The 12,972-nt window shown below is 39.4% G+C and overlaps 1 protein-coding gene across 1 annotated transcript in view; it reads right to left on the bottom strand.

Moving 5' to 3' along the window:
- Nucleotides 1–566: 566 nt before the first annotated feature.
- LOC128737160 (ubiquinone biosynthesis protein COQ9, mitochondrial) overlaps nucleotides 567–12,972 on the bottom strand; it is a 48,331-nt gene continuing 35,925 nt past the window's right edge. Inside the window, exon 4 of the mRNA XM_053831736.1 lies at nucleotides 567–2,258. Coding sequence (XP_053687711.1) covers nucleotides 2,220–2,258 — 39 coding nt within the window. The 3' untranslated portion in view covers nucleotides 567–2,219. The remainder of the gene's footprint in view (nucleotides 2,259–12,972) is intronic.

Raw genomic sequence — 12,972 nt, 5'->3', positions numbered from 1 at the left:
ACAGGACGTGCCAAGTGTCAACCGTGGCGTTGACCCAATTTCTGATTGGCTGAAAGCGACGAGCAACCGTTGACTGGAAAATATAACGCGGTATCGCTTTCAGTGTTGCTGAAACTCATTAGTGGGGAATACGAAGTTATTATTTCCGAATTTTGATTTCTTTTTGTATTCTGTAGTTCTATGGTTGGTTCACCATTAGTTTTGTTTGTACACGAATTTTAATTTTCAAAATGAAATGCAAAACATGATTTTGGTCGCATAAACTGTGGCGTATTCGGGAGCTGTTGTTCGGCAAACGAAGTTATTCTTAAAATAATATGTGCAGGCAACAGTGGTGCAGAGTGTAACAAAGGATATTCAATCGGGATGGCGGTAATAATAAGAAGAAGAGTAAGAAGCCAGATGGCACGTCCTGTCCTAGGCAAAAAGAAATGCAGTGCAGGTCATACAGCAAACACCCGGGCGATATTACAATAGATCAACTATACTGCTATACTGGTCGCAGTAATTAGTCCACACATGGAAAAAAATAATTAAAATTTTGTAAGTTATGATACAATTCCTTTATTTAGATTTTCAAATTTCAATTAACAAAATATTTATACATACTTCGCTTCTTTGCATTTCTTAATGTATCTTTCAAACTACAAGACCAATCATCATAAAATTTGAAAGTTACGGGTTTGAAAGACTCCTCTTTCATTTGCAATCAATTTCGTTTGAATAGCAATAAATTTCGTTTTTGCTTCAATATAACGTAACGAAAATAAAAATAAAGTTGCTTTCAAGGGGTCGGACACTCAGCACATTGTGCCCAGGCACTCCAGAGATATCAAGCGGCACACCTCTAAAGCCCTATAAAAATAACATTTATATGACTTTACACACCTCCGGTTCAATGTTACAGATGAAATGGGACCACTGCCAGTTGTCAAAATCATCTCGCACGGTTGCCAGATCTATCAGATTAGAACGAATTTAACAAATCTTGCAGTTCGGCACTTTCGGTACAGCATCGGCACAGTTCGGCTTGTTTCAAGTCGCCTAACATAAAAACGGCTGTGCTGAGTGACCGACCCCTTGGTTGCTTTATTATTACCACAGAGAACAGACTTCCAAGCTAGAACAAATTTGTCGTAATTTTCTGTGTAAAAATTCAAACGAAAAACCGTTAAAATTACAACAGTTATCAAACGCCGCCTAGCTTACGAATCGCCAAACTAAATTGACTATCAATCACCGTCAAGTATTTCCGTCAATTAACGATGAGAGATAACACTTGAAATAACTATCGATATTACGAGGCTATTTATCGATGATTTGACGGATACCATTTCGAACAAAACTAGTCAAACATCAACAGTAATAATAATAATAATTAGCCTAACAACACGATAACATCAAAAGAAGACCGAATTTTGCCACGTGTGTGTCACAAATCGCAAATCATTTCTAACAATGAAGTTTGACGATACTATCGATACCACACTAGTTTCGATAGTATCAACAAACCTTTGTACCATTCCCATGGTGGTTACTGATGAGCTTTTGATGTTTTTTTGGTTTTTGCATAAGTAAAAAAGGGTAAGAAATATATTGGATTTCAGTTTTGACAGATGCTTGCGGGTGGCGCCGCCATCGAACGAATCGCCAAACTAACAAATGCGAGGGATAACTTCGGGTAACTTTAACGTGAACGAGGGGTTATTTTGAAATGGCCGTTACAAAAATTTACACAGGTTGGGTATGCCAGCTTGGATGTCTGTTCTCTGTGGTATTACTGTATTAATAGTAGGTATATGTGTTTGTATGAATTTCAACTATTGTGTGAGTGATTCTAAATGATGCTCTTATCAAAAGATTCTGAAAATAGGAACAAAATGCTGCATTTTAAAGCTCATTTATGCTCAACTGATTAAAATAGGTGATCCCTGATTAATCGGTCTTGACCTACTGGCTCACTGCCCGATCTTGCTCGGGGACATCTCTTGCTCTTGCAATCTTGCTCGGTGGATTTTTAGGTAAAATCAAGAAAAGCTAATGCTAAGTAGTATCCGCCTTTTGAAATTTTGAATATGCATTTGGGTTATGTTGGCTTGGTTATGAAACTTGGTTATTTATTGTATGGTTATTTATCGTGTTTTTACATGTATTTTTGATTGAAACTGCCACAGAAACTGGATAATTTAAGTCCATAGGTTGAAGAGAAATGCTTCCAATCATCGTCCGCCAAAATTTAGTCCTAAAATATTACGTGCCTGAAAAGATAACAAATAAATATAAATTGAATGTAGATGCCGCAAGTCTATCTTTGAAAGTAAAAACTGTAGTAACAACGATTTTTCTCGCATTTCAGCAAATATGATTAATTGCAGTGGTGGTTTCTGTACCTACCTCTTTCACCGTTGTACCACAGATAACAGACATCCAAGCTAGAACAAAAAGCTTCGTAAACCGTGTGTAAAATGACTCTAGCGACATCTAACTGCTTATTGCCACTTGCATTCTCTTAAGTGATTGAAGCGCCCGCTTGCGATACCTGCAGCTGGTGTTGGGCAGAGCTGCCAGATATCCCGCTTTTTTCAGCTTACCACATATTGTACACATATATTATAAATACGGCATGGTTAAAAGATATGTTTATATTAGAAATCAATATAAATCCAAATAGATGAAACAGAATGCACAAAATCATTGTTTCCGTGATTCGGCGTTAAAATTCGATAAAGAATAATTCTTTTAAAAAATATCTGGCAGCTCTGCAAAGTGTTGCTGATATTTTGAGGTTTGTTCATGACAAAAAAGGAAGGAAATATTTTTTCCTTTTGTTTATCTTCCCGTTTAAGATTTCGTGCAAGTGCGAGCAGGCTCTTCCGCGAAACTAAAAAAGGATGTTCAATTCTTTTCGCACTCACACGAAATCTCATTGTGGATTGGCAATGCGTGCGTGATGTCAAAAGTAAAATATTTCCTTCTGTTTTTTTTCTCGCTAATAAGCTAAACATCGATGATTCGCGGTTTTGCTGATATTGTTCAGGCGTGAGAAAAAAAGAGGGAAGTATATTTTTGATTTTTTCGTTACTCACACGTTGACAGTTCGTTACGAGGTTTCCTGTAAGTGCGAGCAGCCACGAAATCTCTTTTACTGCTTTCAACGCGAATTCGTGACTACAAAAGTGAATGAAATTTTCAAGCCTGTTCGCACTTACACGAAAACCCATGCCGAATTGTCAAAACTTGTGGGAAAACAATAGCAAAAATACTTCCTTCTCTTTTTTTCTTACAAAAACCAAACAAATATCAGCAACTTCGTAGTCTCGAATATGTATACAAGAGATCGTGTAGGGTGTAGCATCGTAGTCGCGAATGTGTACCTTATGGGGTTTCCTGTATACACTAGGGCCCCCAGCTATATAGGATTTTGTGTTAGTGTGAGCAGGCTTCAAATTGCTTTTGCGCTCATGTCTTCGAATGAACATTTTAGGTGATCGCAGTGCCACCATACTGCTTATTGCCACTTGCGAAAAACCGTTGCAAGTTTTTACACACGGTCCAAGCCTAGCTTGGATGTCTGTTATCTGTGGTTGTACGAAGCTACAACTGCTCGATTTTTACTGCGCGCAGCGCCAATGACTACTAGTTGCGATAACAAAAACTAAGCAGAATTTAAAATTAATTATTATTTTGCAAGATTTTGGCAAAGATTTAACGCTAAATGCTCGGCATCTTGAAATTTGTGTTTACATTTCGTGAATAGGAACAAAAACCAACGCTTAGACCATGCAATTAGAGAATATCAATGATGAGCACAACCACGTACAACGTACAGCCACAGACAAACAGACATAACACTCGTTTTCCATTCTTCGTACCGATTAAACCGTCATTTCAAATTTGGGCTTAGTTGGGAATGTCTCCATTTTGGTCAAAGTGGCGCTTTTTGACGAAAGAAGGGGAATTCCCCATAAAAAAATACTTGCTACTTCGAGGGACACCCATGTTGCTATTTGATATTTGGGAATGTCGATCATAGATGGTGCTAGTGTTCAGGCTAAATGTGAGGTACGATAATTTTTGTTGACTTTTCTTCCAAGTGTTATGTCTGTTTGTCTGTGGTACAGCAGTATGTCTGTCACCCTTCCGTTGTACATGTACAACGCTGTACACGTACAACGCTGTACACGTACAACGCTGGTACAATTGTATGTCTGTCTAGGGTATAATCCTTCAATAGGCGAATTCGAGCAAAACTAATAGCAACCGTTCGCTACCTGGTTGTGATTATTGGAACTACAAAAAAAGTGCAATTCCCAAAATGCTTGCTGGTACTTATATGGAGCTCAACTTTAAAAGTAATATTTTACCGAATTAACAACAGTGGGAATGATGAAAATGAATAATAAAGGTAAGAAAATGCATTTCCGTTCATTTGATGTATATTGTTTCTGATTCCGGAGATTATTAGAGCTTCGCAAGTGTGTTTATGACTACGAACTGATAGGTTATATGTTTGGCTCTTGACGCAGGTGGTGCTAATCACGAAAATAAATCCGTTAGCATTTGAAAACACATTGGAATGCACTGAAGACTGAAAATAATTGGTGATTCTCTATCCAGGATATGTAAACTTTGCAGCTGACTCTATGTACTTTTGTTTCATGCGGTACAAAATCAAACATTAACATTTTTCGGCCGTAAAGTTAATTAATTCGAATATTTTCACTTACTTTAACGTAGATAAACAAATTTCTTCCAATATTTCGCTATCTAAAATCCTGGACAATTGAAAGGGTTAATAAAAAAATGCATTTTATTTCAGCATTTTTCAAAAATGTATGGAGTTTGACAGCGATTTTACTTTTCATCACTTTTTTTATGCAGCGCCTCCAAGCGGGCGATAGCTTGTCAAAAACGCCTATAGAGCACACCTCGAGCAGTAAGTGGTAAACTAAATCTTGATGTCGCTGCCATCGCTGCTATGTAATACCAGAGACAGACATACAATTGTACCAGCGTTGTACCTGTACAATTGTATGTCTGTCACCGTGTACAACGATAGAATCACGCAAGCAAAGTGGTACAACGGTGGTTTCTGTACCTACCTCTTTCACCGTTGTACGAAGCTACAACTGCTCGATTTTTACTGCGCGCAGCGCCAATGACTACTAGTTGTGATAACAAAAACTAAGCAGAATTTAAAATTAATTATTATTTTGCAAGATTTTGGCAAAGATTTAACGCTAAACGCTCGGCATCTTGAAATTTGTGTTTACATTTCGTGAATAGGAACAATAACCAACGCTTAGACCATGCAATTAGAGATTATCGGTGATGAGCACAACCACGTACAACGTACAGTAGTATGTCTGTCACCCTTCCGTTGTACATGTACAACGCTGTACACGTACAACGCTGGTACAATTGTATGTCTGTCTAGGGTATAATCCAGCACATACAACGAAATATTGATAAAGGTAATATATGGATATTTTTTGATGCGTTTGGCAAACTATTTCTGGAGGGCGCACCAGCAGATTTTACACACAAAAAATCAATTACTTTTTTCGAGCCTGTCAATCTGTTCTCTGTGTTTATGGTATACTAGCTGACCCGACAAACTTCGTATTGCCACAAATTTAATTGTGTTGTACATAAATCGTGAATCTCGGATGACCTTTGTCACAATCTCGAGTTTTGCAAGCTTCTGAGGAGTTCAACCCTAGATGATTCATTTTGGCAGTTACATAATTGTGAAAGCATAGGTGGTTTAATATACAAATTTGCAATTTTCCTCACTGTGAAGTAGAAAACATTGCCCCCGTTGCTTAACCAGATAAAATAAAGCGGATAGCAATATTCGCCGTGGTTGTATAACATTTCGCCGAATACCATTTCGCAAAAAACCTTACGCGGAATGTGCTATTTCACACAATACCTTTTTGTGGAATGTACAGTGGACCCCCGTTCGTTTGAACAATTCCTCATGCAAACTAACGGGGTCAGTTTTTGATTTGAACTAGCAACCCTAAATATACTGAAACTTGTATGAACTGCGCGCCCTGCTCTTATAGTATAGTTATTGTTTTGGTAGTTTGATTCAGTTGGCAGTTGCAAGCAGCAAATATTTTATTCTCCGGTCGGACTTCTATCGTAATCGTTGGGAAACGAAATGTGAAACTGATTAAACACGCTAGATCAGTACAAACAAATCATGTTTATGTACATTGTCTACAAAAGCAAATGATGCCATGTTGACAATTACATTCCATAGGGCAATATAGTCTTAGCTCTTAGCCACTCAGCCCTATCATCGAGCTGTCGAAACGATGGCTAAAATAGAGAATAGTGTAGTGACGCTTAGTACCACCAGAAGAAGAAGAGACAATTACATTTGAACCATTTTTAATTTGCACGTTGCACAGAAGAGTAACTAGGGCAAAAAGCTGGTCACAATTATTTTCTTATGTATTAAGTAATATTTCGGTCGATAATGAAGTGAAACGTAAAAATAGTTAATTTTGTAACAAACTGGTGCCATTACTAGTTATTTCAATTCACTTATCAGTGCAGATTATGCTTTTCTTCTAGTTACTATTTTGCAGCCTTCTCCAAAACCTACAAATGCATGAGCAAATCAATGAGTATCTTGTTTGTCTCTGATTCATATAAAAAATGATATTGGTTAATACCACATCAGGCTTGGCATACACTTTTCGCTTTGATTTTGCTCTTTTGATTACTGCTCCTCAGCCAAGAAGAATTTGAAAAAGTGGTGTAGGGGACATTTGTAGAGCTAGTAATTATCTATCATATTGCTGAAGAAAGTGAAGTTTTATCTTTAGTATTCACGGCGCTGTAGGGCAGCAATGCCGTTGGTAGCAAAAAGAGCGCTCTTTTCGCCACCAAGAGGGTAGCAGCCTTATAGCGCCATAAATACAAAATGCACAGTAATGCTTACTTCAGCAATATTGTAGATAATAACAAATTCTACAAACGCCCCATACATCACTTATTCAAATTTTACTTGGCTGAGATGCAGTAATCAAAAGAGCAAAATCGAAGCGAAAAGTGTATGCCAAGCCTGTACCACATTGTTGATAGTGGAGTAGACTGATTCTTCGATACTAAATCAACGCAGATGTCTTCTCTGTGATATAATGCCTCTGTTATGCAATTTGTCAAATAACAATCACGTCACACATACTATAACATACTTTACCCAACTAACATTTTTCCTACTATTTTTGTTAGCGAATTTTGTTGAATGGGAATATTGATTCAATTAGTGACACTTCTTCTGGAGAACAGGCCTCATAATCCCTAGACATGTAGTATAGCTGGTGTGCCCATTGTATTCAAGGTGAATTATCCTGCACAAAAGATAGTACGCAACTAGATGCGAATTATCGATATTTCTTTGAAAACAATGTGAAACATATAATTTTCAAAAGGGTCACAAATGCCAGTCCGGACGTTTCCGGATGAGCTTTACGTACCGATTTGTTCAAAATACCACAAAGATTCATTCCTCCATAGAATATATGACCAGATTCTGCAAGATTTGATAACTTTTTTACCATTGAAAAATAACAAAATTGCAAAAAAATAGTTGTTTGACAAAACTATTTAAAACAAGTCAGATTTTCAAAAATTTTAATTTTCTTCCTGCAAACCAGTTAGAATTACTTATGTACTTTGTAAATCTTTTTGTTTACTTCTGATGGAATCCATTTCCTGATGATTGTTGCTTGTGGTGCGTGTGATGTGGGCTTGTGCGCGCATCGCAGTAAGGTGGTAATTCTTGAATTTGGTTCAATAGGTAAATTGAACGAAAAGTTTTCGGTTCGTAATTAAAATTCAGAGACGAGTTTGCTGGTAAAGTAAACCGTCGTATCCCGTTGCTATTTAAATAAATAGGGATATTCACGTAGCGCTTGCTATGTTGCGAATACGGAGTATTGCTTATTTATACTGCCGCTACTCGCATAACAGATCCATCTCTATAGAAACTGGAATTGCGGCAGTATATACACGAATTACACCGTTTACGCAACATGGCAAGCGCTACGGTGAAAACTCCTAATGTTGGTTTTATGATTAAAATATAGAAATGCGATAATAAAAAAAAGCTGCGTATTAATTTGTATTTTTCGCTCGTTGAACAGGTAAGCTAAACCCCCACGAGTCGCCACTGTCGCAATGTTACATGAACATCTTGTTATTGTTTCGTTCAGTTCAAGTGAACCGCTTTGATTTTTCGCTGCTAAGTTTTCGCGTTTTAAAGTGTTAAATTTACCCAAGTCGCTTTATTTTTCGCATATAGTAAATCTGCATCACTTGTACTAGCCGCACGCTGTGAAATTGCATCTGATTAGTTGTTTGTTCAGCTTTTGTTTTAATATTCTTCGTTAAGTTGTCATCCGCGCCAATTTCGGAACCAAAACAGAATGGAAAAGCAACAGTGTGGAGAATGTCAACAAAGCGTCAACGATCTCGAACCGATCCGTTGCGGCTTTTGTGAAACTAGCTTCCACATTGATCAGCAATGCTGTGGTTTCAACAGTCGAGTGTGCAAGGATCTATTCTCGCAAGGAAAAATGATTTTTATTTGCCCAACATGTAGAGAAGTGCTCAATGGTCGCTCTATCTCGGCTTACGTGGCAGATTTGCAACTGAACGTGCCAACACAATCGCAACCTCTCACCGAGCTACCGGCGCAGGTTCAAAAGTTGTGTGATGTCATTGATAGCCTAAGCAAAAAAATCGACAACTTGCCTAACAAGCCGATGTACGCTGATCATGAAACACCTTCTAGCTTGCAGACCACTCCTGTGTGGCCAAGTAAGAGTGTGAAGCGTCGCCGAACCGAGCGGGTTCCGTTTGCTGCTCAATCAGATCGTGGTGAAAACAATATCGATCTAAGCGATCTTTCAGTGTCATCCGTTGCTACCGTCGCAGTACAGAGACGGTTCTGGTTATATTTGTCGGGGCTGAATCCACAACTAACCGACAACGATATACAAAAAATTGTCTCTCGTTGCCTTAATACAACTGAGCCTGCTATTGCTATTCGTCTCGTGAAGAAAGGAATGGATACCTCTGGTTTTTCATATGTTTCTTACAAAATTGGACTGGATCCGGATCTGAAAAATATTGACTGCTGTTTCGAGAATTCGTGGATCAGCCAAAAAACTAATTAGTGAGAATGCTACAATCAACACCGTGTCTAATCGTTTTGGTACTGGATTTGTATTGACTGGATCTGACCCGGGACACCGAAATAGAGGTTTTCCGTCAAAAATTTTTTTTTCACTAAATGTTCGGTTTTAACTCTTAGAAATGATACCCATATAAAACTTTCTTTATTAAAACCTCTAACTACCGTAGAAATGGAAAACTAAAATAAGTATATTTCAATCCGTCACTTCTCGGATGTATTACATGCCTTTTTGTACCAGTGTCCTCTATTTTCACCACTTCGAAACCATTTGTGCCACTCTTTACTCTTGTGGCAAGCAACAAACGAAATGAAAAAGAAGATAATCATTAGCTTTTCATTCGTTTTGTCCTTTTCACTCTACCGCTGATACACCATATGTCAAAAACTGTTGTGCAATGCTGCCAGAAAATCTGGAAGTTTTGATAAGCAGTGCAGCCGAAACGAATTTTTTAAAACTCAACATTCGTGATTTGGTGAAAAGAAACTCAACATTCTTGCAATTTGCATTATTTAAAAAATCGTAGTAAATTCTAGAGTCAACGAAAAAAATATATTTTTGCACCATTGTCACTCGTATTGGGAGTACTTTCGAGAAAAAATAAGAAAAGGAGGGGTATGATCTGACGGAAAACCTCTATTGGCAATTTGGAAGCCCCTAATCCACTCATCACAGTCGCGCCACTGCAGCCAGCGCTCATCAGCCGTCCCGGTCCTGTGTATGAGAACGGAGAAGGGGTCTTCCAGCTTGCTAGTATAGGCAAGTATTCTGCTATCAATATTAATTCCGAGCAATCGGTACCTGATGAATGTTCTTTTTATGTACAGAACGTCCGTGGCCTAAGAACAAAAATTGACGAGTTTTTCCTGTCGACTACGGAGAGCAACTACGACGTTATATTTTTAACCGAGACCGGACTTGACGACCGTATACATTCACTTCAACTATTTGGCACGTCATACAACGTCTTTCGCTGCGACCGCAACCCGAGCAACAGCAATAAATCTGCTTTCGGTGGTGTTTTGATTGCCGTTGCGCAGCGGTTCCCCAGCTCAATCGTACGGACAATGAACGGCAACAGTCTGGAACAGGTATGTGCAAGTGCTACTGTTCGGGGGAAAAAACTATTGCTTTGTTGTGTGTACATTCCGCCTGAGAAAGCAAGAGTAGCCGATGTCGTCAACATGCACATCTCGTCCGTCTGTGAGCTGTGTGATGCTTGTGTGGAGCACGATAATTTAATAGTTTGTGGCGATTTTAACCAGCCACGCATTGAGTGGGAGCCAGACGACGATGCGATTCGAAATATCCGTACATCCCAATTGACATGTGCTAGTGACGCACTGGTAGACGGAATGAATTTTTTGAACCTTTCTCAAGTAAATACGCAGCGAAACTATCTCGGCCGTATTCTAGACCTAGTGTTTTGTTCTTCGGATTGCATGCTTACGGTTGATAGTTGTATCACTCCGCTGGTACCTATCGATCCGCACCACCCTGCTCTTGTTTTGTCACTGCCAGTGCACAACAATACTGCCATTGGAGATGCTTTTGGTGATGATGTGAGCAAATTGAACTATAGGAAAATCGATTTCGCTGCCCTGAATGAATACTTAACGTGCACTGATTGGAGTTCTCTATTTGTTGGTGAAGATGTTGATGAAATGGCTTCACAGTTTTGCAATACCATATCTCAGTGGTTGAGTTTGCATTTGCCGTTTGTAAGACGACCAGCCATCCCCGCATGGTGCACTCCTCGCCTCCGACAACTGAAACGTTTACGCAACAGCGCCCAGCGTGCCCTTCGCCGTTGGAGAACAGCTTTGACTCGACGCAATTTTAAGCTTGCCAGTGATAAATACCGCCGTCTGAATGCTTCATTATACAAATTGTATGTACTGCGTGTGCAGTCCGATTTTCGGAAGCAGCCGAAAAAATTCTGGAACTTTGTCAACTCTAAAAGGAAATGTTCCTCTATCCCTTCCAACGTGTATTACGACGACGTTGAGTCGAACTCAATCTCTGACTCCTGCGAGATGTTTGCGAAATTCTTTGCCTCAGTTTTCGCTGATGAAACTGCTCCCGATAGTATTGCTGGAATTGCTGCTGCACCTGTTCCGGCCGATTTGGTGGACTTGGGTTTGTTTACCATTACTACTGACATGGTGATAACTGCCGCCAAAAAAATAAAGCGCTCCTTTTCTGCGGGCCTGATGGTATCCCAGCCGTAGTTTTGAGTCGTTGCATTGCAGTGCTGGCCAATCCGTTATGTTCTATTTTTAATAAATCTTTTGAACAAGGCAAATTTTCCGCCATTTGGAAGCAGTCGTTCATGTTCCCGGTATTCAAATCGGGTGATCGTCACAATGTGAGGAATTACCGTGGAATCACCAGTCTTTCTGCATCATCAAAACTGTTTGAAATAATAGTGAGTAGCGTGATGCTGTCCTGCACTAGGAATTACATTTCAACGGCTCAGCATGGTTTTATGCCCGGTAGGTCTGAATGCACTAACCTGCTAGAGTTCACATCGATGTGTATTTCGGAAATGGAAGACAAGAAACAAGTTGATGTCATCCATACAGACTTGAAGGCTGCTTTCGATAGAATTGACCATACAATACTCTTGCGGAAACTATCTCGACTCGGTGCTTCTCAACAAATGGTGAAATGGTTGAACTCATACCTCAGTGGCAGAGTGCTTCGTATAAAACTTGGATCCGCTGTTTCATCTGTGTTTACTAATAAGTCTGGAGTTCCTCAGGGCAGTAATTTGGGACCATTGCTTTTCTTGTTGTTCTTCAACGATATTGCGCTGCTTTTGGGTACTGGCTGTAGGTTAGTGTACGCCGATGACCTGAAACTATTTGCCTCGATAGGAAATATAGATGACTGCCGTCGACTGCAGGGTTTGCTTGATTTGTTTACGAGCTGGTGCAAACAAAATTGGCTGATTATAAGTGTTGCCAAATGTGAAGTTATGAGCTTTCACCGCGTTAAAAACCCGATCCTTTTTGGTTACACCGTTGATGGTATTGAGTTACGCAGAGTAGTCCGAGTTAACGACCTTGGAGTCCTGCTGGACACAAAAATGACGTTCAATGTGCATCGTGAATCAATTATCTCCAAGGCATCACGGCAGCTCGGATTCATCTTTAAGATTGGTCGGAACTTTAAGGATGCCCACTGTCTTAAATCGTTGTATTGCGCCCTTGTTCGTCCGCTATTAGAAAATTGCAGCCTAGTTTGGTTTCCAAAGCAGCTAACTTGGAACCTGCGCATTGAACGTGTGCAACGGAGGTTTGTCCGACTAGCACTGCGACACCTCCCTTGGCGAAATCCTGACGACTTGCCCCCATACGCAGACAGATGCCGTTTACTCGACCTAAACACACTAGAACATAGACGCAAGGTGCAACAGGCATTATTTGTAGCAAAAGTTATTAATGGTGAAATTGACGCCCCTAACTTACTATCAATGATCAATTTTCGCGCTTCGCAACGATCCCTGCGCTCGACGGGTTTACTGCAGACCCAATTTCATCGGACTGTGTTTGGATACAACGAACCAATTACTGAATGTGTAAGGACCTTTTCGAATGCGGATGAATTGTTTGACTTTGGTGAACCGTCGCGCTTGTTTGCGCAGAGATTACGCAGATTTAATTTAGTATAAGATTTTATTCATGTAGACAATATTTTATGTCAAATGAAATATCCCTAATAAATAAATAAAAATAAATAAATAAACATT

The sequence above is a fragment of the Sabethes cyaneus genome, chromosome 2 (genome assembly GCF_943734655.1).
Source record: "Sabethes cyaneus chromosome 2, idSabCyanKW18_F2, whole genome shotgun sequence".
NCBI lineage: Eukaryota > Metazoa > Arthropoda > Insecta > Diptera > Culicidae > Sabethes > Sabethes cyaneus.
This window is presented reverse-complemented; position numbering and strand designations above follow the sequence as displayed.